The sequence below is a fragment of the Humulus lupulus genome, chromosome 2 (assembly GCF_963169125.1).
Source record: "Humulus lupulus chromosome 2, drHumLupu1.1, whole genome shotgun sequence".
Classification (NCBI taxonomy): domain Eukaryota; kingdom Viridiplantae; phylum Streptophyta; class Magnoliopsida; order Rosales; family Cannabaceae; genus Humulus; species Humulus lupulus.
The window spans coordinates 81427467-81453682 of NC_084794.1; the positions used below are offsets into that span (position 1 = coordinate 81427467).

Here is a 26216-nt window from a genome sequence, read left to right on the forward strand (position 1 = left end):
GGACACTAGTCCGAGGTACATTCTAAGTGTGGTCGGACTCATGTCCGATGAGAGGCCCAAGGCATGGTCGAACTTTGGTTCGAGGAGAGTCCAAGGGCGTGGTCGGACCTTGGTCCGAGGAGAGTCCAAGGGCGTGGTCAGAATTTGGTCCGAGGAGAGTCCAAGGGCGTGGTCGGACTTTGGTCCGAGGAGAGTCCAAGGAGTGGTCAGACTTTGGTCCGAGGAGAGGCTAAGGACGTGGTCCTTATGCGTATGTCCAACAAGTGCATGGTTGTCCAAATAGAGAAATGGCATGCTAGACAAGAGCACTATGGCCGACCCGAAGGTGATATTCATCAACCAGATAAGAGCAGACTACGTCAAATTCCCAGAAATGGCTTCACGAAGAATCGGTATGGGCATATGCGGGAATCTCTCATTCTTCGCTCAAATTGGGGAGAGAGAGAAAGTGTGTTTTCTTGAGAGAGAACTCTTTTGTATTCTGAGAATTTACACTGAAGAAACTCAGTTGACACTGGTTCATCTGATCTTGAGTGTAGATAAAATAATCAAATTTCTAAGTGGATTAGGCTATTACCAACATATTGGGGCTGAACCACTATAAAAATTGTTGTGTTATTTATTTTCTGTTCAAAACCCGTCTGTGTCGTTTTATTTCTCTTGAAGGTTTGTCGTTATTTACATTCTCACGTCGTTGGCCAAAAATGCGGTCAACAAAGGGCATGCAACAAGATTAGCTCACGACAAGCTCAGGCCAAAATACCCCATCCCAAGCAGTGCTAATTTGGACCCAATGAACATAAGGAAAAAAGAAGATATACCTCGAGCAAGTAAAATGAGACGCTGTCGTGGTCAAAAGGAGGTTGAGGGCCAAAAGCACCGTCACGGTCAAAAAGAGCCAAATGGTCGAAACTACGCGTCTGCAAAAATAAACAGAAAAGATGCATTAGCCTTCAAATATCTGAAGGGATATGGACATATCAAAAATGAGCTCAAATATAAAAATAAAAAATAAAAGAAAGGGAGGAAAAAATAACAAAAATGAGATAGTGGGGGATTGAACCCCTCACCTCTTGAAAGAAGAAGGAATCTCAAAACCACTAAGCTGAAGAGGTAAGATGTAAATAATAGGCTAGATATGAAGGCCTATTTATAAGAATCAAAGAGAATAGTCTACCAGAGCACCTAAAGGCCCTCTCCTAGACTGGGGGCAAGTGTGGATGCTGAAAATTCTACACCAGTAAAAGACCCGCATCTCATGCCTAAGGTCCCTGGGAGATCCAAAGCAACAATGTCTGAAATCCCTTTTATCCCTCGAAAGGATGCCCGAACCAACCTTGCTCCAAATGACCACTTCACCTTGGGCACCCACGAGCGCCCCAGACATCTCGCGAGACTTGTCGCCTCGCACCAGCCAAGGCGTCTCGCACCTCATGGATGCATACAACACATCGCGGACGCATATGGCGCCTCGCGCCCACGTGGCCTCGCAAGCGCATGAGGGTCTCGCGTGCTCCCATAATGTCGCACAACCGCCTCGCGCGCCCCAGGCGTCTCGCAAGCCATCTCGCCCTCACCTTGCCCCGCGCATCAGTTGCATCATGGGCCTCGCGAGACCAGCGTCTCGCCCTCACCTCGCCCCGCGCATCAGCCGCGCCATGGACCTCATGAGACCAGCGTCTCGCCCTCACCTCGCCCAGCACATCAGCCGCGCCATGGGCCTCGCGAGACCAGCGTCTCGCCCTCGCCTCTCCCCGCACATCAGCCATGCCATGGGCCTCGCGAGAGATGCCCCCACCTCGGCTCGTCATATCTGTGCCACTAGGGGTCGCATACGTAGTGGGCCTCACTGGAGGGGCCTAATCTCTCCCCTTAAGATAGGTGCTAGTAACGGGGCACCACTCTTACTGTGGGTCTAACAAGATGTAAGATCAAGGACCTCTTTAACACACCATTAAGAACGAATTGGGGAAGCCTCATAGCGATTCATGCAAAGTCAGAAGAAATACTGAGCAACCTGACAAACTGAGGGGAGCTAAGGCATGGACACAAGGCCCATGCCCGACAAGTAGTGGGAGTACTAGGAGAGGGGACATGGCCTGTATGTTTCTAACTAGATGTCAGAGTCGACACCACCAACACCACTACGCCTGGCGCCACTCATTTGACATTCGTACTAAATAAGTAGTGGAGACATCCCCACGGAATCTGACCATGTACTGGAACCAACACCACTACCCCTGAGACCACTCTCCTGACAATGTACTTGTGTACCATTTGGTCCCCTGGACCACAACGTATCAGGAGCCATTAAAGCCCACTATAAAAGGAACCCCACTGCCACATGAAAGGGGGTTGGAAAAAACAATGTAGCACTACACCATAAAAAATACAAGTTCATTTCACCATTTTCTTTCTGCAACTATTCTTTGAGTTTCTGATTAGATCTTTGAAGTTTTTCATTTGATAAGCTCTATATTTCAATTTTTCTAACTTAACTTGGTTGACGAGTTCTCACCGTCAACAATGCTGAAGCAGACAATTATCTTAGTCTCCCTATTATAAGTAATCAAGGCGAAGTGCTCAATAATTAACTCTTTTATCTAAGCAATAAATCTATGAAGCTTACAATCTATTTAACTTAGATAAAGCATTAAGTCCTATGGAAACAAATTAATCTAGGCAATAAATTAATGAAGCATATAATTCATTTAACCTATGTTCTATTTTTTATCACAATCAACAATTCTTTTGACATCACTATCAATTGCAATTTATCACATACAGTTAGAATCCTAAACTATTAGGTGAGTAGTAATTCTAAGATAACAATTGAATAATGTAAAACCTTAATTAGTTGGTCACCTAACAAGAAATCACAAAATTCATAACATTCAATTGGAAAAATAGAAATAATTTAATATTGAGAGAAATTAAAGAATAATATTCATCATCAACAATCAAGAATTCATGTCTTGGGTTTTGAATTAACCCTTAACCTAAAAAGAACCTACTCCATAATAGTAATCATAATCACAAACATAATTATAATTAAGATTAAAGAGATTAAAGGAAGAAAAGAAACTAGATTGATGAACAAAAGTAATGTAGTCTTGTAGTCTTCTCTTCAGCCCTTTCTGAGTCTTTTTCTCTCCTAAACTGTCATAAAAACCTAATCTAAAATTAACCTTAATAATCTTTTATAGTCTCAATTAAATTCTAATTAAAAAGTAATTAAAAATCTGAAAACGACATCGCAGGCCGCGGCCTGGAAAATTCTTTCCGCGGCCTAAAACAAAATATGTACAGAAATTGGTCACACAGGCAGCGGCCTGACTCACTAGGCAGCGACCTATCTAGAACAGAAAAATCTGAAATGTCAATTCCAATTAAAGTGTCGCAACTTGAATTTTATGAGTCGTGGCCTATCTTCAATTTCTTCAATTCTTGACCTTAGATAGCTTGTACGTTGCTGCCACTTCAACATTTCAATCCTGAAAGCCTGGAATACTCCTAAAACTTCATTTTAACTACACTTGTCATCAAAATGTCAGATTTATCATCATAAAATGCAATGTAGAAAATATGTTGTAGAATCATGAAACTAAGTTAAAACTATTAAAAATGCTATCATAACATCATCTAAGCATGGAAAAACTTATCAAATATTAATATAAAAATGACCTTATCAAGGACCTAAGATGGGCTTTGGACTACATTGCTAAATTTCAAGCGGCAAACCACACTGCAAGAGATCCATTTTAGTATGCTGGGTAGCACCATCTTATTGAGAATTGGAAGCCACCTCTGGTTGGTGTTTTGAAACTTGACACAAATGCAACTATCAACATTATTGAACAGAAAGTTGGCTTCAGAACCATAATACGGGGTCACAACAACACCGTCATGGCTTCTACCATATGGCCACACTACAAGAAATTCGGCCTTTACCTACCAATTTTATTTGTGGGTAAAAATGGTGCATTGGTAGGTAAATCTCTTTACCTACCAATTTTGACCAATAACCTTAGGGGTGTTCATTGGATGACATCCAATGTTTTTAAGCCCATCCGATCCTATCCAATCATCCAATTGGATGTTGGATTTTTGGAACCGATCCGATCCAATCATCTTGAACCAATCAATCCGATCCGATCCAATGGATGATTGGATCGGTTCGGTTCCATCCATTGGTTATCTGTTGGATCGGATTGGATCCATCCGATCTTTTAAAACCTTTATTTAGGCTGATTTTTTTTTTTAAAAAAATATTATTTCAATTATAAAAACACTAATTACTCATCCAAATAATAAAAATACAGTAAATGTAATAAAATATAATATATTTTAACTTTAAAAAAATATATAATATATTTTTTATCTGAATATTAATTGGATGGTATTGGATCATTATTGGATTGGATCGGTCAGTTGGATCCATTGGATTTACATGTCATCCAAGAACCGACCGATCCAATATTGGATTTTTAAAAATGTCATCCGATCCAATCCAATCATGATTGGATATCCAATTTTTAGCAGTCGGTTGACATTGAATCGGTCGGTTTGTTATTGGATCGAATCGTTTCTGCACAGCCCTAAATAACCTATTGGTAGGTAATAGTTAGTCGAGAAATGTATTATTACCTACGATTAGTATATTGGTAGGTAAAAATCGTGTGGGCCCCACAAAAAATGAGTCAGCGTCATTAACCTAGTGTTCGACGTGGCATTATACGTGGCAAGTGATGTGGCACTCCACGTGCCACATGACGTGGCAATTATGTATCATGAAAGATGACCTGGAAAATGATAGGTCTTCCACTGTGGCAGGTGACGTGGCAGATGATGTGGCACGTGACAGTAGCTTATTGGGCCACATGGCAGTGTATCAGGTTCGGACATTTACCTACACTTAAATATGTGTAGGCAATAATTTAATTTATTGGTAGGTATTACATATGACAGTAGCTTATTTGGCCACGTGGCTGTGTATTAGGTTCTCACATTTACCTACACTTAAATATGTGTAGGCAATAGTATAATTTATTGGTAGGTAGTATTGAATTATTATTTTGGAAAATATTTAAAATTAATTTAATTAATTAAAAAACAAACAACTTTTATAAAATTAAATAAACATATATTATAAAATGTTCAAACAAACAAACATAAAAGATAAAATGTCCATAATAAAACATCTTTAAAGTTTTGAATTAAAAACATAAAAAAAAACTAAGAATCATCTTGTTCCTCTAGCATTGAAGGGACGGGAGAATTTCCAACATTTGCATCAGAACATTGATCTGATAGAGGCGATGGCATCATATTGTTTTTCCTTAGTATTTCTACAACAATACTTAGTTGGTCATTTGTAGAATCAAGTCGGTTGTTTGCTTCATCAAGGCGTTGGGCTAGCTCATCATATGTTGGATTATTTGACTCAGTTGGATTGCATTGGGAAGTAGAAGTTGTACTTGAAAAAGATCGACCCCAACCTTTCAAGTGTGCAGAAGAGCGTCCAAGAATACGCTCCATAATGTCTTTATCAGACATTTCTTCTGGAGTGTGTTGAGCCCTCAACGCCATCATTTTATCCTATGTACTCATTTTATTTTCTAATTAGTAATGATAATTATAAATAAGTTACAAAATTAAAATTTAAAATTTATACTTACATATATTTCTGCTAAATCTGGTCCAGTCCATATTCCTTTTTTCTCATCATAATGTTTTAGACGCCAAGTCTCGATTTGGCCAATGGAAGAAGCTAACACCATTCCCCTTCTAATGTGATGTCGCGGTGTTGAAACTGATCCATTTCTAGACTCCCACTTTCTCTTTGAACTATTAGTAGTATTCTTCAACGACATTTCCTAAAAAAGAGAATAAGAAAAGTTATTAACATAAATAAAATTGTAATTTTAAGAAAATAAGTAATTACCTTAAATTCGTTGGAAAACCAACGATCACACAAAATTTCCCAATCTTGTCGGCGATCATCCTTCAAATCAAGATGTCGTTTCCTCTTTGCCATTTCAACATCTTCTTCTCCTCCAATTTCTTTGAAATATCCATGTAACTTGTACTTGAAATTCTTCCAAGCTTTTCTCATTTGATCATCAATGCATTTTATAGTGGTCTCATCATGCAAGTTAATATCAAATGAATCCTACAATTATATAAAATAAAATTAATAAATCTTTTATATTAGTTTAATTTATAACTGAAAAAAAATTTAATATAAAACCTACCACAAGAAAATATCGTAATGGAGCTCTCACATCCTCGGGGACAAATCTCCAATCCTTGTAATGAAATGTGCCATGGTTGCAAACAAAAAATCCAATGTCATTATTAAATTTCTCAGCATTTCCACAAATAGGCTGACGACACTCAGCTTCAAATACAACAGGTAACTTCCCACTTTGAGTTGCCTTAGCATCACTAGCAGTTTTGTATCCACGAGTAGGCCCACGTGTTTTGCTACTATTAGGACTGGTTGATTCTATATTAAAAAAAATTGTAAGTTTAAATTCATCCTAATTTTAAAACAATCAAATGTAAAATGTATGAGACATACCAGATGGTGTTTGAGATACATTATGTTCAGTGGCAGAGTCAGTAGCGGAGACAGCTTGTTGACTCTGAACAATAGGGGGAATGCTAACTTCAGGTGGATCACCTTGAGCAGTAGAGCGAGTGGTGGGGGCATTTGGTCGAGGTGGTAGAACATGAATAGTAGAGCGAGTGATACGGACATCTGGTTGTTGACTAGCCTGCTGAGTATGAATGGTGGAACGAGTAGTGCGACAAGGTTGTTGCCTAGCAGTATTAGACTCATCAACTGGTCCATCTTGTTGAGCATGGGAAATGGAACGAGTTGTACGACGTCCAGGTGCCATGATAACTAACAATTTTATAAAATAAAAAAATAAGATTAGAATACGTATATAGGGACTACATGTATAGAACGCATAGAATACATGTAAAATAAAAAATATATGATAACTAACAATTTTATAAAATAAAAAAAAAAAGATTAGAATACATATATAGAGACTACATGTATAGAACTCATAGAATACATGTAAAATTAAAAAAAATGATAACTAACAATTTTTTTAAGATTCCATGTTATCATCAAATTGTTCTTCTAAATCATTTTCTGTCTCACTATCACTAGAACATATCACTTCTCCATCAAAGAAGATATCTCCATCATCAAAATATTTGTTAAGTTCAATAAATTCATCTTCATCTACTTCCCCGCCAATATTCATTTGAACAAACTCGCTTGAAAGAGTTAAAGGTGCAACATCTCTACACACTAAAGAGGAAATTTCAATCAAATCCTCAGTCGGTTGAAAAGGTGGCAACTGAAATGAATGGTCATCTTGAAAAACATCATTATTCAAGAAGTCATCCTCGACATGGGATATTTCTGGAATGTTATAAATGGATCGATGATTTACTTTTTGAACAATTCTCCAATTTAAACCATGCTTCATGTCAAGCAAATAAAAAACTTGTTGTGCTTGAGTTGCCAGAATGAATGGTTCGTCGGGAAACCAATTTGTGGACGTGTTAATGAATGTCAAATTATGGTCCACAAAAATAGAGTTTCCTTTAGGATTGGAATTATACCACTTGCAACGAAATAAAAACACTTTCCGATCAAAAAGGAATGACAATTGTAAAATCTCAAGCAAAGCCCCATAATACATAATAGTATCGTTGTCATGGTCCCCTTCAGTGCAAACTCCAGAACATTGTGTACGAAGATTATCATCACGATCCTTGCACCGAAAACGAACACCATTTACAATACAACTATGATTACTAATGTATCATTCTAATGGACAACTATGATAACTAATGTATCGTTCATATGAATCATACGCCTCAATGCCCTCCCATAACTCCTTAAGTTCTTCAATTAGTGGTCTCAAAAACACATCATAGTCTTTTCCAGGAGATTTGGGTCCTGGTATTAGCAATGACATGAGATAATTTGTTCCGTTCGGAGAAGCCCAAGGCGGCATGTTATATGGAATTAATATTACAGACCATAAGCTGTACGTGGATGTCATGTTTGAGAAAGGGTTAAACCCATTTGACGCTAATCCCATTCGTACACTCCTCGAATCCACTGCAAATTTAGGGTATGTCTTGTCGAAATGCTTCCAAGCATCCCCATCAGCTGGATGACGTAGTATCCCAGGTTCATCTCTACGCACCTCTTTATGCCATCGCATAACCTTAGAAGTATGCTTGGAACTAAACAATCGTTTCAGTCGAGCCTTGATTGGAAACCATCTAAGTCGTTTATGTAGAATTTTATTCCGTACATAACGACTAGATTTGCATATAGGGCACATTGTAGCATTTTCATTCTCACTGTAGAATAATGCACAATCATATTGGCACACGTCAATTTGCTCGTACCCCAAGCCAACTTTAGATAGAAGCTTTCGCATTTGATAATAACTTATTGGGCAACGATTACCAACAGGTAACATTTCTTTAAGACACTTCAAAAGGTCGTCAAATCCTTTATCTGTCCATTTGTTAATCACCTTCAAATTCATTAACTTTACGACTGCACTTAAGACAGAAAAGTTTGTACAATCCTCATACAAAGGATTATGAACCGAATCTAACAAGGCATCATACTTGTCACTTGAATTTCAAGGGAATTCATTGTTAATGAAATCACTAGTTGGACCGATATCAAAATATGGACAACCAAAAGCATCGTGTAAGCCTGCAACCAAATCATCAACTGGTTCACCATCCTCAACACCAACTAGCACTTCATCTTGTATGCCCTCTATTTCCTCACCATGGTGATACCATCTAGTATAAGTACTAAGAAAACCATGAGTGAGCAAGTGCAACTTGATCACATTCATAGATTGTGATTGTTTATTCATGCATCGCCGGCACGGACATAACACCATCCCATTAGAGTTAATGGACTCACTTGCAACACTTATAAATTCGTTTATACCAGCAGCATATTCTGGTGATAACTTATCAAGTATGTTTATCCAACTTCGATCCATAACAAATCTAACTCTGCTGGTATTTTGACACCCTCCTAATAACAATAACTAAAAAAAAGTTAACAAGTATGAATTTTATGAAACATATTATGTAGTTGACACAAATTTATAATTTGCATTTTATGAAATAAATTATAAAATTTTATTACCAAATGCAATTTTCTTAATCTTATTAATTTAAATTTTATCATAAAATAAATCATTTTATTTAAATTTTACCATAAATTTTCTTTATTTTATTGATTCAACTTTTATCATAAAATCAATTTTTTAAATTGCTTTATGATTTACATTTCATAAAACAAATTATAAAATTTTACTACTAAATGGGGAAACTATTTCTAAATTTTATTAATAAAATCTTTTTATTTAAAATTGACCCTTATACACACTATTTTTTTAATTAAATTAAATTTATTTTATTTGGAATTTTTAAAGATGAATGCTTTTAAAAAAAATTAAAAATTATTTTTGGGTCATAAATTATTAATTTCAATAACATTTTAAAAAATTACCGTTTTGAAGTTACATTTTAAAATCAAATGAGTTGATCATTGAGAAAAAATTAAAAATTATAAAACATTAATGCTTTATTTGATTACTTTATGAAGACTTTTTTTTAATAGAAACAAATATGAGTACATTAAGTTTATCACTTGTTGGAAAAAAAATTCATTGATAAGATAAACTTGAGGAACATGAGACAATTAAAGATAAACTTACTAAATATTCAATAATAAGCTTAAGATAATATACAAACTATTGTACAATCTGATAACTCTACAAAATAGAGTTATTTTACCACTTTTTATGTGCTAATTGTTGCTTAATTCTTGAGTTTTTAATTGATTTATTAAGTTTTTAAGTAATTTTGAATTTATTAGGTTTATTTTGATTTTATATATTTTTGTGTATTTTTATAGTTATTTTATTGTAAAATGCTACAGTTAATTATTTAAGTTGTTGTGTTTAGGAAAGTAAAAAAATGTATGTTTTATTGAAACTAAATGTTAAATTAAATTAAGTTATAATTAATATTTTCAAATAATTAATATGGTTTATCTTATAATTGAAAATATTTTATCATGACTTAATTTATATTATTTTGTGTAGGTAAATTGTTGCATTTTTGTGTTTGAAAAGAAAATAAATGAAAAGAATAAAAGCTGAAAAAGAGAAGAAAAATGTGGCATTTTTGTAGCCCAACCCACGGTTTCTCCTTCACCAGCCACGCGGGCCGCCTGCCCAGACCCGGCCCAGCCCGTTGCCTCACCAGCTCCCTGCCAGCTGTCGCCTCCCTTCAGCCTCCAAGAAGCCGCCAGCTGTCCACCATTTCATTCAACCTCCAACCTGTTCCACCTCCACGTGCCCTCTCTCTAGCATTCACAAACTCCTCATCACTTCAGCATCACCATCCCTCACCAACGCCCAGCTGCAGCTTCATCAACGCCTCAGCCCAAGGCCCATTCGGCCCAGTCACAAAACCCAGTCGAAACCACCTGCCACCAACACCATCAGCCACCTCTTGAGCCCATCATTTTGCATTTTGTCCCCTATGACAAAATTGCCAACTTTTTACCATTTTGTCTACACATTTTCACCACAACATCATCACTACACCCTATAATTTACCTCTACATACCATATTTATTTTATTTAATTAATATAATCAATTTAATTAATTTAAATTGATTATTTTAATAATCTCACTTTGGCTATAAATATAGAATTTCAAGACCATTTTAGAGTGCTTAATTTTTGGTTACTATCTTCTTTTCTCCCATTTTCTCTCTACCATCCTCTCTTCCATTTTGGGTTTTTCAAGAGCATTTTGCAAGTATGTATGTCATTTATTTTGTAATTTCTACTCTAGTTATGTGCTTCTAATCTTTTTCATAAGATTATTAAGATCATGATGAAGCAACTTGTAACTAGGTAATATTTATGTTATATGTTGATTTCCCTTGTAATGCAACAAGTTTATGGATTTTTCTTCTTCATATATTTCTTTCATCTTAAATATCTTGTATTTTAGATTGTTAGAACATATTTACACTTTGTTCTTCATTAGTGCATAAACATAATATTCTTTGTGTAAGATGTGTCATTAAATTGTACACATCCATGCTTAGAACAAAAATATTATGTTTTGCCTTATAAATAATGTTCATTGATTTATTTGTTATTTCATTAAATTGATTTACACTAAATGCTTTGAAATTATAATTTTGAAAAGTGAAGAAAAATCCTATCTTTTTATAAGTAATTCGTGCTTAAAATTATAAATCTTTTTGTAAAATGATAGTTTGAATTATTTTAACTATCACTAAAACTTGGGAATCAATATACTAATAAATATTATTAAACTTACACTTTATGGATTCTAGTATCTTAATAATCTTTTCTTTTAACACTTATTTTCAAATTATTATTGCTTTATTTTTATTCTCTTAAATAGCTTTATTTTTCAATCTTTTATTTTATGTTCATAATATTAAAACTCATCAATCTTTGGAACTAGGTTAGAATTTATTACTTTTGATTTAAAATAGTTTTCTCTTTTCGATTTTAGACAACTCCTTTGGGTTCGACATCCTTGCTTACACGATCACTATTCTATATGAACGATTCGTGCGCTTGCGATTTATAAATTTTTAAACATACCCGTTTTGGGTCCATCACAATTTGAATATTTATACTTCTCATTCTTCAAAACTTAATACAATATTACATCATTATAGTAAGTTAATACAAATAAAATATCCCCGTTTTGATCATCACAAAGATTTCAGAAATTTATATAATATGAATTATTAAGGGCATTTACATGACTTGGTATACCAACATATATATATATGGGTACAAGAAGCCACATAATCACCAAACATAACAATCATAATCATTTTTAAACATAATTGGCCAAAAAAAATGAAAACAAGACAGATAAAAAATATATATAAATCAAGACACATCCAAAAAAAGATGCAGATTTTGAACATAGCAAACCATGCAGATAGATTTCCAATTTAATCTCCATTTTTTTTTATAAGAATCAAAAAACTAGCAAAATGAATAACTAAGTACCTAAAAAATCACTAACTAAATAGACAAAGATACAAAATTTATACAAGTATAAATAAATGTTCAAAATTTTATTCAGAAACAAAAAACCAAATTTATATACACAAAGTAAAGGTAAAAAACATTTCTGAAAAACAAATAAGTGTTGCATGTGACAGTTCATAACTCTCTGAGCATAAACAAAACCCCAACACAAATAACAATTCAAAGACTAGGGACAATTAAAAAAAAAATGAACCAGAATATAACAATGAAAACATAAACCAGATTACAACAATGACACATAACTGAAAAACTGTAAATAAAATCACAGCTAAATAATAGTGAAACAACTCAGACCTAAAACACAGTAATCATCAAAACATAATTTTCTCAAAGCATAACAATGAAAACATAAACCAGATTACAACAATGACACATAACTAAAGAACTCTAAACAAAATCACAACTAAATAACAGTGAAACAACTCAGACCCGAAACACACCTGAAACACAGTAATCATCAAAACAGAATTTTCTCAAAGCATAACATTCACAAAGCCTCAGAACAGCAATAACAAAGCCTCACAACAAAAATAACAAAGCCTTAGAAAAATGAATCATCATTAATCTTTTAGATCAGTGGGGATTTATTAAAAAAAAATCATAGATTTATACCTCAAAGCCACCAAGCCAATTTTTCCGAAACTCAAAGCCACCAACAACCAAACTTCCAAAAAAATTACAGCCACCAATCCAACGTAAAAGCCACCAGAAAAATCTCAAAGCCAGGCCAATCCACCCAATTCGAAATAATCAAAGCCTCTAAAGAAATCAAAATCAAGCCTTAAACAAAAAATCAGAGACATTACCAACAGTAATTACAAAGGAATTACACAAATTTGAAAATAAAAAACTACCCAAAGAGAACTGACCAACAAAGATGGAGGCAGCTCAGAGAACTCAAAAAAGATGGAGGCGGCTCAGAGAACTCAACAACGATGGAGACAACTCAAATAACTCAACAACAATGGCAGCAACTCAGAGAAATGAACAACGATGGTGGCGGCTCAGGGGTTCGAAGGATGAGTGTGGCGGCTAGGAGATTCGAAGAAAAATGGCAGCGGCTCAGAGCAAGCATCGATGACCATGGACAGAGGTCCGAAAATGCCAGTCGACCTCGGAGAGTGGTCCGAAAATGGGAGAGAGATGTTGAGAGGGAGTACGAAAATGGAGAAGAGGTCGTGAGTAAGGGAGGCAACAGATGAGAGATCTGGTGAGAGGGAGTCAAAAATGGAGGGAGGGAGTCAAAAATGGAGAAGAACATTGTGAGTGAGGGAGGCGGCAGATGAGAGAGTGAGGGTTAGATAAATGTTAGGGTTAGATAGATTTTAGGTTTATATAAAAAAAAAAATATTAATTAAATTTTAATTTATATAATTTTATAATTTATTTTTTAAAATATATATATATATATTAGTGCCACGTGTCACGTAGTGATACGCCCACATGTATTAGTCGGGTGACAAGTCACCATATTCATCACATGTCAGCAGCCACATCACATTTTTTTGCAGCCACATCACCTTTTTTTTTAATTATGTAAAAATGGGAGGGAAAAATAAACGGGAATCATTAAAACATTTCCCTCCAAAAATAATTGTAGGTAAATCTAATACCTACCAATACTAATGGTAGGTAATAATAAATTTTCTAGCCCCACACGTTTTCTTAAGGAATCCCCTACCAATAGTCGCTACGAAAATATAATTGTAGGTAAAAGAATTCTTTAGCTACCAATAATATATGTAGGTAAAAAATTAGTAGGTAAATGCCGAATTTCTTGTAGTGCCACTGGTTACTACTTATCAACTAGTCATTGTTGGAACCCCTTGCTATTCTTCATGCTCTTCGCTTTTGTTGAGGTTTGGGCTACATTTATCTCTTTGTGGAGTTAAATTTTTTATTAGCTATTAATGCCATTAAACAACATTGTTTGCCTTGAATTGTTGTTAAAGAGATCATTTCCCTTTGTAAAAAGACTGTTATTTTATCATTTGATCATTGTCCTAAAATTGCTAATAGTGTGCTCAATCTTTAGGAAAACTAGCTTTGTCTAAGAAAAATATTATGTATGGTGGTTTGACTAGCCCTTATATTGGTTCTCTTAAGAGTTTATGTCTATCATTAATGATATTATCTCGATACTATTTTATTCCTTTAGCTTTTTACTATTAGATTTTGCTCTTGAATGTGTTTAGTTTGGTGGAATGCCCATGGGAATAGAATAAAAATTCCTTATATTTTTTTAATAATTTAATTATATTTTGAATATTTTAAAAAATATAAACAACAAAAAATGAAAGTATGAGCATTTTTCTCAATTGATCATTGATTCCAACAACAAACTAAACATTATAATTAATTTTCATTACTATTCCTATTAATTCCAATACTATTATCATAAAAAAAACAATAAAATGAATAAGAAAAAACTACATGTGGATTATGATATTATTCCCAATGGCGTTAGAGTGATAGGTGGACGGAGCAGGTAGAGTAATAAACTGTTATAAAGTTAGAAATGACGGTTTTGAGATTCTACCTTTTATTATTTATTTTATACTTGCCTTTAGACGTTAGAATGTCGGTAAGACATATCAATTTTAAAGTGATAAATATTTGCACTAGTACTCGTAGTACTACTCTACATAAAGTACATATGCAACTTTTTACATTTCCACGTTTAAATATATTAACCAGAATCATATGCCTATAGAAAGTTACCCCTACCACATGCCAGTCTCTTAACGGCTCTGATTTCATGTTCATCTGATCGTATATTATAGTAGCCGTTGGATTGGATTGCTCTGCTTTATAAAAAGGAACAAAGTGTCGCCCCATTTGCAAGTCTTATTTTGGACTTACCATAGTTTGTCTCATACTCATAGCCATGACTTAGTGGGAATTTTAATTTGGAAAAGTATAAATGGGAAGCATTTAAGGTCCACACACCTCTATTTCAATATATTATGCCGTGAAATAAGGCTAATCTGAGAATAGTAATGACCCACATCAATGGTACATTTTGCAAAAAATCCATCCCTTATTTATTTTCTTTGTGCGCCAGGTGTAACATTCTCATGAATAACGTTACTTTCCACAATGGCACTTTTTGTTTTGGAAATTTCATTTCTTACCATTTTTTACTTTTTTTCTCTTCCAAAATATTTAAGCAAATAATCCAACCAATAAGGGAAATAAAAACCAGAAAAGGTAAGCAAAGATGGCCTATCTCACTAGAAAGCAAAGCACCACAATTTGCTTAATGATGAAAGTTACATATTATCCCCTCATTATTTCATATGTTTTTTAAGACTTGACTTCACAATTCAAACACATACAAAAAAAAAAAACCCTCTTTCTCTGTCTTTCTCTGACAGAGTTGAGTTGAGACTGTATACTAAGAGGGTCATGAAGTCTACAAGTACTCTTTCCTCAGAAAGACTTAGACTCCATGATAAAAGAGAGCGATGGTCCAAAATGGGAAAGATAGTCCCTTTCTTGTTCACGTCTTTGGCCATAGTCACTGTATTCAGCTTCTTCCTTCTGTCCTCTCCAAACCGTTTTAAGGTCATTCCCAAACAAGGCCTTAGTTCTGTCCAAAACCTTCATGCAGTTCAAGAGAACCGTTCCAAAACTCATTTTGGTAACAATTTTGCACACAACCCAGTTTTCCTTTTCTTCAAATCTGTATATATGTATTATTATAATGATCCTTAAGTCTTTATCGTTTTGTTTATTTGTTCTTAAACATTTGTGTTCTGTTTTGGTACTGTAGAAGAGGTGGAAAATTGTGACTTGTTTAAAGGTCACTGGGTTCCAGAACTGAGAGGCTCTCTCTATACCAATTCAAGCTGTACAACTATTCCTGATTCGAAGAATTGTTTCAAAAATGGAAGACAAGATACAGATTTTCTTAACTGGAGATGGAAACCTGAAAAGTGTGAGCTACCAAGGTTTGATGCCAAGGCCTTTTTGGAGATGGTTCGAGGCAAGAATATGGCGTTTATTGGAGACTCGGTGGCTAGGAACCACATAGAGTCCCTGCTTTGTCTTCTGTCACAGGTCAGTCAGTGTACACACTTTTTTTTGGCTTTGTTTAAACACTGTAAATTTAACAGTACTTGGGTGATTTTACTCATTGCATGCACCTTTGTAAGTAAGTATATTAAACTTTACTATACAATCTAATTCTTATATAAAAACACTTGAATGGAGATGAGCATTGCTTTGCCTTTGGCATCATAGAGTTAGGAAAAAACAGAGGAAGAGCAATTTGTTTGCCCTGTGTCTATGAAACTTTTTGTGTAGTTGGCGAATACCAAGTGTAGCTTGCTCTGGGAGTTTCCTTTGTTCTATTTTCTATTAGTTTATTAGTTTGGAAAAGCTACTTAGATTCGTGTAATATAATTATTGAAATATTGTTATATCTCCATTTACGGAGCTTGCACATGCATCATTTTTGTTCGAGTGATTGTTTGACAAAAGTGGTGGTCAAACCTTGATAAGCAATCTATTTGTTGAAAATTGAAGTGGGAATTGAAAATACCCGCCAATCTTGCAGTTGATTTTGGTAGTTGCTGATAGGAAATTAAGAATAATGTGCCATCAGATTGATAAATTCAAGGTTAAAGGAATAGATCAAAAAGTTAAACATAAATTTTACACCGCTAACATAGTTTATTGACATTGCAGGAGAAAATGCCTTTAGAAATTTACAAGGACACTGAAGATCGGTTCAAGAAATGGTTCTTTCCCAGTCATGATTTCACCCTTATGATTCTGTGGACCAAGTTTCTCATAGTAGGAGAAGAGAGAATGGTCAATGGAACAGGGACCAGCGCTTTCGATCTCCAGCTTGACAAAGTGGAGAATAGCTGGGCTGATTTCCTTCCCCAACTAGACTATGCCATAATCTCTGATGGACATTGGTTCTTCCGAGTTATGTATCTTCACCAAGGCAATAACTTAACAGGCTGCGTCTACTGCAACGAACCAAACATCACAAAACACAACATTAGCTTTGCAGTTCGAATGGCGTTTAGAAAAGCATTTGATTACATCAACGCCTGCAAGAACTGCACTGGTCTTGTAACTCTGACGAGGACATTTGCACCAGCTCACTTTGAGAATGGCTTTTGGAACACTGGAGGTTACTGTAACAGGACGAGTCCCCTGAGTGAAGCGGATACCAATTTGGGGAATTTCGAGTGGGAAATGAGGAACATCCAGGTGGAAGAGATGGAGAGGGCAAGAGAAATTGGAAAGAAGCAAGGAAAGAAGTTTGGAGTTGTGGATGTGACAAGGGCTATGCTGATGAGACCAGATGGGCATCCTGGGTCTCACTGGGGCAACAAATGGATGAAAGGTTACAATGACTGTGTCCACTGGTGCATGCCAGGCCCTGTAGATCATTGGAACCATTTTTTGATGGCAGTTATGAGGAAGGAGTCGGGTTTATTTTATTGATACAAGAGTTTGGTTCTATAGAACTATAGAACTATACACCATACTGATTTTACATCTATTTATTTGTGTCCAATTTTCTTAAATGGACATACATGATATTCTCAATAAAATTTATTATGGGCATGGTTATGCTGTTGCAAATAATACTGGAAAATGAGTTGAAATGATTTCTGTTAACTTCATTAAGATCTTTATTCAAGCTAACATGATTACCACATTTCTTAATGTGCCCTTAAGAACACGTAAAAGGAGTGGTGACAATGTTATAAGACTGTCGTCAATTTTTCTCACCTCCTTTTTTACCTGTATGTACATCTTTTAACATATATTGGTATTTTTGCATATAAATATTTATTCAGATATATTTATACGTATATAAGTTGCTTTTACAGTGGAGAGGAGTTCAGAGCTTCATAAACCATTGTAGATACAAACCATCTGTGAATGTATACTATGAAGATAATACTTCAGTTCTAATCACTATTTCAGAGTTAAACCACATTTCCATGGTTAAATTGCCTCCTCAATACATCATGGTTTGGTTACACAGAAAAAGATGTCAAAAGAAAATTACAGAGACTAAATTACACATTTAGCACTCAAAAGGTAAACGGCGAGTTTTATTTTTTTTAGATGTTTAACCAATCAAATGTATAGTCAATGTATATATAGCATATTATTAAGAGTAGAACAAAATCTGCAGGAACTGTTAAACCAGAACTAGCTATTCTAATTTTAAGAAATATCCAATATCCTCAATCAAAAATAGCAAAATATAAGATGAGAAAAAAAGAGAAAAGAATGTTATTAAACATAAAAATTCAAATTTTGTTACTATGCTATAAATAGCAGCACCACCATTGTAATTACAACAACATGAAAAGGCATATTGGACTAAACCAAAGCCAAAAACTAGATTCTAAAAATGAGCACATAACAATTCTTCAACAGCTAAATCAAAATCAAGCTTCTAGTGTATTACCAAGCACAAAAGAGAAGTGTTCACGAACTGGAGAAAACTCAACCAAGCCAATATCCATGGCGTAGCCAGTAACAGGCAACTTCAACTCCCTCAACACACAAAAAGCCTCAGCCATACGAGCCTTAGGCACTTCTTGAGCAACAGCACAGTAAGGGATCCACGAGTCTGGACGATACTCCTCCCCAATTTCGACCCCTTCTTTCTTCATTAGCTCGCACAATTGAGAGTGGAACTGGAGCAACGACATTGAAGGTGTTGGGCCTAGAAACAGGACATTGTTGTCGTTTGAAAGACTCCCAATTGAAGAGAAAGACAAGGACAAAGGGTCTTGCTTCGATGCAAACCCTTTGATAACCGATTCCAGCTTCGTGGGTTCGATCGAGGAGGTGGAGAAGAGAGTGATGTGCGGCCGTGATTCGATTTCGATGAGTTGGGTACTAATCTGACGGCGAGCCAGGACGTTCCAGGCCTTCAAGACCTGATTCTCGAGTGCGGGATCGAAGTAGAGCTCGATGGCATAGCCTTGTGACATTGCCCCAAGAGTCAAATTCAGACCAGATTAGATCGAATTAGATCAAAATAAGAGAAACCCAGTCACAAAAATAAAGATCTAAGAATACCCAGAATGACAAACAATATGCGAGAATCAGATTGGCCCAGATTCTAGTTCATCCCCAAAATGAAAAACGAAAAACCTAGAAGAGATACAAAGAGTTGGGACCAAGCGAGATTGAAAGAAAAATATTAAGAAGAAAGAAATATAAGTTAATGGGATTGGAACAGAAATATGGGGTGAGGCAAGGCAAGCACGTGTGGAAGGTGGATGATTAAAGCTTTTTTTTTTTTTTTTTACAAAGCTTTTTTCAATCAAAAAGAGACACAGGAATAAAGCGAAGCCAACCCAAAAAACATAAAAATAAAAGAGTTTTGGAAATTGCAAATAACTGTAGCTGTAACGTTTCTTAACCCTACAACGACCAGAAAGATAGAAAGGTCAAGTCTTGCTTTGCACCGTTTGCTTTGGTAGACTGGGAGTGGGAGTGGTGTGGTGGTGCAACTTTAACCTCCAACGTTAGATAATCAAACTTGAAACTCGACACAAGCTAAACTATGTTATATCTATATATTAAAAGGCCAACGATTCCAAATAGATATTCCTTGTCGGTAAAATTTGTAAAGGAGGAGATTGTAAATTTTATAATTGGCATTTTTATAGAAATATCTTTTTCTTAAAAGATAAATTGATTGATTTAATTGTTTTCCTTTATTATAATTTTCGGAAATGTTTGTTTCCCTTTATTATAATTTTCGGAATTGTTTGGTTTCCCTTATTACAATTTTCGGAAATTCACTTTTCTTTTTTGTGAATTTTGGACAATAATATGCTTCCTTATTTAGCCTATACGGTCTCATTTTGTTTATAAAGGGAAAAAATATATTGCAAATATTCGGTACTTACCCAAAGTTGTTTTTGGATTATTTGCTTATATATTTTCGTGCAGCTCAAGGATTACAATCAGGAAACTGGTTCTTAATGTCATTAATTGTTGTTTCCTTTTCGAGCTTGTTTTTTATCCGACGCAGCTCTGAGCTATCCCCACCGATATTGCATCTGTCGGATCAGCATCTTCTAAATATGGCAACTCTTCGACAATCAAGAATAACTTCTATGATTCTTGCCTTTATTAAGAATTCTTTCTCAGTCTTTGTGAGCACGAAAAAAGACTCTATAAATAGAGCTCTAAAGGCAGTGAGAAAAGTGAACTCTTTGGTGCATTATTCGTGAGCTTTATTGTAATATTTGTGAGAGTTCCTCTTTGTATTCAAGATCATAAGTATTCACGTGATCTTGTAGAAATATGTGTGTTTAGTTTTTAGTGGTGAGTTTATACCATGTTCATGAGTGAATACACATTGTAATTTTAACACAACGTTTATAGTCTTCGGGAGAAGATTTTTACAAGCCTTGCGTCGGGAGGATGCAAGCACTCGCTGGCCATTAAAGGGAGTTCAAGTGGTTGAGCATTTCAATCAAGATCAGATTAGTGAAGAGAAGTACAACAAGTTGCGGCAAATCTCAAGAGGGGGTCTTGTTTTGTTTAAGTCAATGCTTTTATACTTGTGATTCTTTATTAATTGGTTTTATTCTCTGGGCGTGGCCCCAAGGAGTAGGTTATCCGAAAGGGTTTCTGAACCTTGTAAAAATTCGTTGTGTTCTTTATTGTTTTGCACTGTCTTTTTATTGTGTTCAGTTTCTGTCGTGACAAGTTTAGTTTCTGTCCCGACAGAACTGTAATCTGTGAAAACAGTTAATTACCATTCCGCACTTTAATTAATTCACTTGGTTTAATTAATTTGGTAATTACTAAAAACGGAATTTCATCCATAATTAGCTTGGTTTGGCAATGGGTGTAAGTTTGTTTGTTGTTGATTGTAGCTATGGTTTCATTTGATTTTGGTGTGTTAGTTAATTTGGATTTTTTATTAGAAGCCTTGTTCTGTTTCTGTATTTTACGTGTTTAGTTTTATATTAGTTTAATTGTGTCTTTTACAATTAAGGATTATTTATTGTCTTGGGTGTTTCGAATGTTCAGGGTGCTGACCAGAATTTGTTTCTTTGGCGAATCGTTGAACAACAAATGCGAGGCATGGAGTCTTCTATTCGTTCGATGAATGCGAATGTTGACCTGATCAGATCAGATGTTAATCGTATTAACCACCGCTTGAATCTCATAGAGATCAATTAACGTAACTTTGAGAATAAAGTGTTAGATAAATTATATGGGGAAGATTTGCCTAAGAAGCCATATACAGATGAGGACCCGACATTGAATACAAAGTATCAAGAGACAATGTCAGATCTTGATTTCTTTTGTTGGCTTGCTAATGTGGGTTCTTATGACGGAGACGATTGTGATTTTGTTACGTTGGATGTTAGTGGTGACATTAAAGGGAGAAATGTCTGTTATTTAACTTTTAACTCCATGCTTATTTTGTTGGATCGGGTTAATATTATGAATAGTTTTGTGTTATAGGGTTGCGTTGAGGAAGTGTATATTACTAACCGTAAGAAGGGTAAAAGAAGATTTGAGTCGACTGCGAAAAACAATAAGGTGGAATTTTTTGTATTTTTACAGCTGAACTTCTAATTTGTTAATATGCGATTATATATATTTGGTAGTTTACGACTGGTCCTTATTTTATTTGATGTTATTTTTATAGTTAGGTTATTAATCTTGATTGGCAAGATCAAGACAAGGATGGCGGGGTTAAGTTCTTGTTTGGACCATTTATATTGAGTGTCTCTCCTTCTCCTCAAGAAAAAGCCATGGTGAACTACATTTTCAAAAAACCTGAAAAATACGATGACATGTTCGTTAAGAGAGAGTGAATATGCATTAATTTTTTAATGTAGCAAAACTGAACAATTTTGTACCATCCTTAATGTGAGATGTTATTAATGCAAGGAAACTATAGCTTTATGTGGTAGTAAGCATAGTTTGAGTCGGAGGCAGTTAAAAATATTAGGCCCTGACCAATGCTTGTCTAGTTCGGTATGTGGTTTTTGAAATGATTTATTGGTATGTTAGAATAATTTAGTATGATGTTTAAATCGAGTTTTTTTTAGTTAATAAACATAGTTGCATGGTATCTTACTAAGACGAAAAGGGCTACTTATAAAAGCTATCCGAATAAGTGGTTTTTGCCGACTCGAATGACGATTAGTTTTAGAGTTTAGATTAGAAGTATTAATACAACATAAATCGACATGTACTTATGCTTAATGGTTTGATTTTATTTTAATAAGTTTATGATTTTTGTTGGCAGAGTGATTCTCTGGGTCACGCCAAAGCATTTCAGTTACGTAATTATCGTGAGGATAACCTATACATTAGACCCCTCTTTATGTGTAGAGAGGTGATCTTTGGAAAACTGTGATTGTATTAAAGTTGGGGTCATGTTTATTTGATCTTATTTATACCTCATGTTAATTAAACTAATTTGGATTTTTTTTTATTTAATGTGCAGATCTCAATACCCATAGTGGTGAAAGATCATTTTGTTATGATTTTGATATATATGCGTATTAAGACCGTTGAAATATGGGACTCAAAATTGGAATCAAATGGTACTTCAAGTGCGCGTCACTTGGTTGATGATGTGGTAAATTTTTAAGTCTCAATTTGGTTTTTCAAAGTTTGTGTTCTTTATTGTTCCATGTTTTTAGTAAATGAGATGTGATGTCGTATATGAAATTAATAGAACTTGTTTACATGGAAAATAAAGTTGTGAAATCTAGATATTTCATGTGAAGAAGATACCAAGGTGGAGAAGAATGGGAAGTTTAGTTTCACTGATTTTGAAGTTGTGGTAATGGAGCATACCCCACAACAACAAAATTTGTTTGATAGCGGTATCTTTGTTATAAATCGAATGGGAGGGAGACATGTTAGTGCTGAGGTAACCATAGAGTATTTATGTCTTATTGTAAGTTTTTTTTGTTACATTTTGAAATATTAAAATGTGAGGGATTTTCATTTGTTTGTATAACTTTGGTATAATATTGTTTATCCTCAGTACGACCCTCAGTTTGAGAGGGTACGACTGCTGAAGAGGATTGTCATGACCGACTTCAATGACATGAAGGGAGTAGTGTTGAAGAAGGGCATTGAGCATGAAAATGAGAAAGAGTACAGGCTTCCAAATGACGACTCTGACAACATATTTACAAGAAAAGGTAAGGAAAAGTTGGGTTTGAGCAACAAAAATTATTCGAATAGTGGAATGGGAGAGTGTGGCTCGAAATTGAAGAAGGGGAAAATGGTTGACCTTGTAAGTGTGGACTCAGACTCCAATTTTGAAAAGATACCTAATTCTTCTTATAGCAAGAACCACTGTGATATAACCACAATGGCAAATGGTCCCTCAAAAGCAAAGAAAATGACCAATGCGAAGAAGGAGAAAATTAGTGAGTTTATGATATCATTTTAATATACAATTTCATACATAAATATGCTTTTACCTGAGTTGTAATCTTTAATGTCATTATGTTTATAATTACAGAAAGAGTATGTGGTTCGTGTTTTGGTGATTGAAGAAGAAGAATGAAGCTAGGCATGACTTCTTTTGATTGTTCTAATTTTTTGAATCTCTATTTAGGTGTGAATTTTTTTTGGGGAATCTCCATCATTGCTTTCTCACCTTGTTCATTTTAATTATGGTTAGATGGAAATGATGGTGACTTGGGTTATACCTTTTGATCGGTTCTGATGTTAGTGAAAGATGAAACCCGTAGTTTAACAATTATTTTGTTATGGACTTATGCCCTTGATTTAGTTAATAGTTGTGTATATATAGATAGAGAAATGATGGTGACTTGGGTTATACCTATACCTTTTTTTTGAGCATTGAATGAAAAATTGAGCTGTATTTGCACTTCAACTGTTGCGATGATTTATGTCCAATTTATATTTCTGAACATTTGATTAAGTTATTTGTTAGCGGAACATCTAATTCGAAAATTTTCAAACTGTTGGTGTAGGTGAAATCTGTTGCAACATGGTTACTATCAATCGAAAAGGAAAATTATTAAGTTAAGCATAAAAAGAGTAGCGAATGTCAAACAAAATAAACAAAACTTGTGCACTTCACATCTTGTTTGGGTGGACATAGATGGTGAAGTCAGTAAATAGTCTTATAACTCTTTCAAGTTTTGGGGTTGGGGTCAACTATTTATTAAAGAATAGATGGTGACTTGATCCTTGCCCCTGTTATTAAAGTACAAAGGCGTCTTCTAACATGTTAATAAGTTTCAGATACTCAAAGAAATTAAGATCTTATAATATTGATTTATTTTTATATGTATATATATAAGTGAATTGCATAAATAAATGTGGAAGAATTACTAAAAAAAAATTTATAATTTTCTTACTCATATTATATTCTTTTTAAAAAAACATTATAAAATAATCAAATATATATAATTTTGTATAATATATACCGACTAAATCCTAATATATAATGAAAACCAAAATGTAACTAGATATACCAACTAAAATTTTAAAAGCAAACATTTAATTTAAACAAAACATCTGATTGTGCATCGCTATCATTTCCGTTATCTTCACCGACAACCATTGTTGTTGACTTCAAACACTTTAATGGTTATTCTTCAACCAGACTAGTTCGTCTTCCTTCCCCCTAATCTTGGACATAAACCCAACCTCTGGTGAACTGACATCCACACTTTTTTGCTTCCCTTGTTCTCACATTTAAGATTGGGAAACACTTATTGTTTGCTCCATTTCATAATTAAATAAACCATAAAAAGAGGAAATGATCAACACAATCAATCACTTAGTTGTGCTTTTAAAAATTTTGGTATTGGTTAAATATTGGAGAAGATAGATATTTTTCTTTCTAAAAAATTAAAACTAATACTAGTAAAAAATATTTTATATTAAATTTAAGGGTACATTTTAAAATTTTGGTTTTTTTTAAAATCTAATATATAAAAATATAACTTTACCTTATTACTACAAATTAAAGTTTAAAAAAAGTCATATAATATATGACATTTTAAATAATTAATTTTCAACTTTTACAATCTAATTATACAAAAATTATGACTTATTTGTTAACTTACACATTAATATGAGAATCTAAACACAATATATTTGAAATTAAAAAAAAAATCCATACGAACATTAACAAATTGGAATTCCTATAAAAATAATTAAATGAAAAAAAAAGCCCACAAGGAGTGTAATTTCCACAATTTAAAAAGTAGGTGCTTCGACCAGACAATAATTTCAGTTGGATTGTAATATCTTCTTTTTTGTTAAATTTGAAATTAAGTTTGTTTTAGTGAATTAATATGTAAATTTTCTTTTTAAAGCGATTGTTAGTGTAAGTGGAATTTACATGAAATATAGTATTTTTTTTTCTACGAGTTTGATAAATATGGGGTTTTTAAGTTTGTGCATTTTTTTGTGACTTTTTTTTATACATTTTTACAGGTTTTTTTCCCATAATTTTTTATAGTAATCAATTACTAGCATATTAATTTTTAAAATGACTAATTCAATACTAATAATCTGTTACCACTAACAAAATAGTTTTGTTAAAACTAATTTTGTAGTGGTAACTAGTTACCTCCATATTACTAAAAAACTAAAAAGTTGATAGTGGTAATTGATTACTACCACTGCAAAAAAAAAAAAATTATTTTGATAGTTGTAACGGTGTACTAGTACTACCACATTAATTTTTAAAATAACTAGCTCGACACTAATAACTGGTTACCTAATAAAAAAATGGGAAAACAAAAAAAAACTAGCGGAAATTACATTTTCTATAAGAATTTTAATAGAGTGTGCAAAAATATGGTTTTTTTTTCAAAAAAAAAAAAAGTTAATCTATGACTTTTTTTTAAAGAATTTTCACTTTTTTGAGTTTATTTTTTCATATTTTTGTATAAAAGTTGGTTTATGCCATAGTTTTACTCTTAACTAAGTTTTATTAATTTGGAAGGGTATGTTTGTAATTTGATTATTAATTTTTTAGCTTATTTG

The 26216-nt window shown here is 34.0% G+C and overlaps 2 protein-coding genes across 2 annotated transcripts; one reads left to right on the top strand and one right to left on the bottom strand.

The window, feature by feature from the left end:
* The first annotated feature begins 15512 nt into the window (after positions 1-15512).
* On the top strand, positions 15513-17804 carry LOC133818106 (xyloglucan O-acetyltransferase 4-like). The gene is made up of 3 exons (XM_062250813.1): positions 15513-15837; positions 15970-16256; positions 16887-17804. Exons 1-3 carry the CDS (start codon positions 15603-15605, stop codon positions 17658-17660), a joined length of 1296 nt encoding a protein of 431 aa, XP_062106797.1. The 5' UTR covers positions 15513-15602; the 3' UTR covers positions 17661-17804.
* A 637-nt stretch (positions 17805-18441) lies between these two features.
* LOC133818107 (uncharacterized) lies at positions 18442-19697 on the bottom strand. Its single transcript, XM_062250814.1, has one exon. The coding sequence runs from the start codon at positions 19172-19174 to the stop codon at positions 18623-18625; it is 552 nt and encodes a 183-aa protein (XP_062106798.1). The 5' UTR covers positions 19175-19697; the 3' UTR covers positions 18442-18622.
* Between the last annotated feature and the right edge of the window lie 6519 nt (positions 19698-26216).

Excerpts from the sequence above, each read along its gene's own strand:
- LOC133818106 (XM_062250813.1), top strand. The coding sequence starts at position 15,603 with ATGAAGTCTACAAGTACTCTTTCCTCAGAAAGACTTAGACTCCATGAT. Across the intron at positions 15,838-15,969 it reads CCGTTCCAAAACTCATTTTG|AAGAGGTGGAAAATTGTGAC; the intron begins GTAACAATTTTG and ends TTGGTACTGTAG. Across the intron at positions 16,257-16,886 it reads TGCTTTGTCTTCTGTCACAG|GAGAAAATGCCTTTAGAAAT; the intron begins GTCAGTCAGTGT and ends TTGACATTGCAG.
- LOC133818107 (XM_062250814.1), bottom strand. The coding sequence starts at position 19,174 with ATGTCACAAGGCTATGCCATCGAGCTCTACTTCGATCCCGCACTCGAG.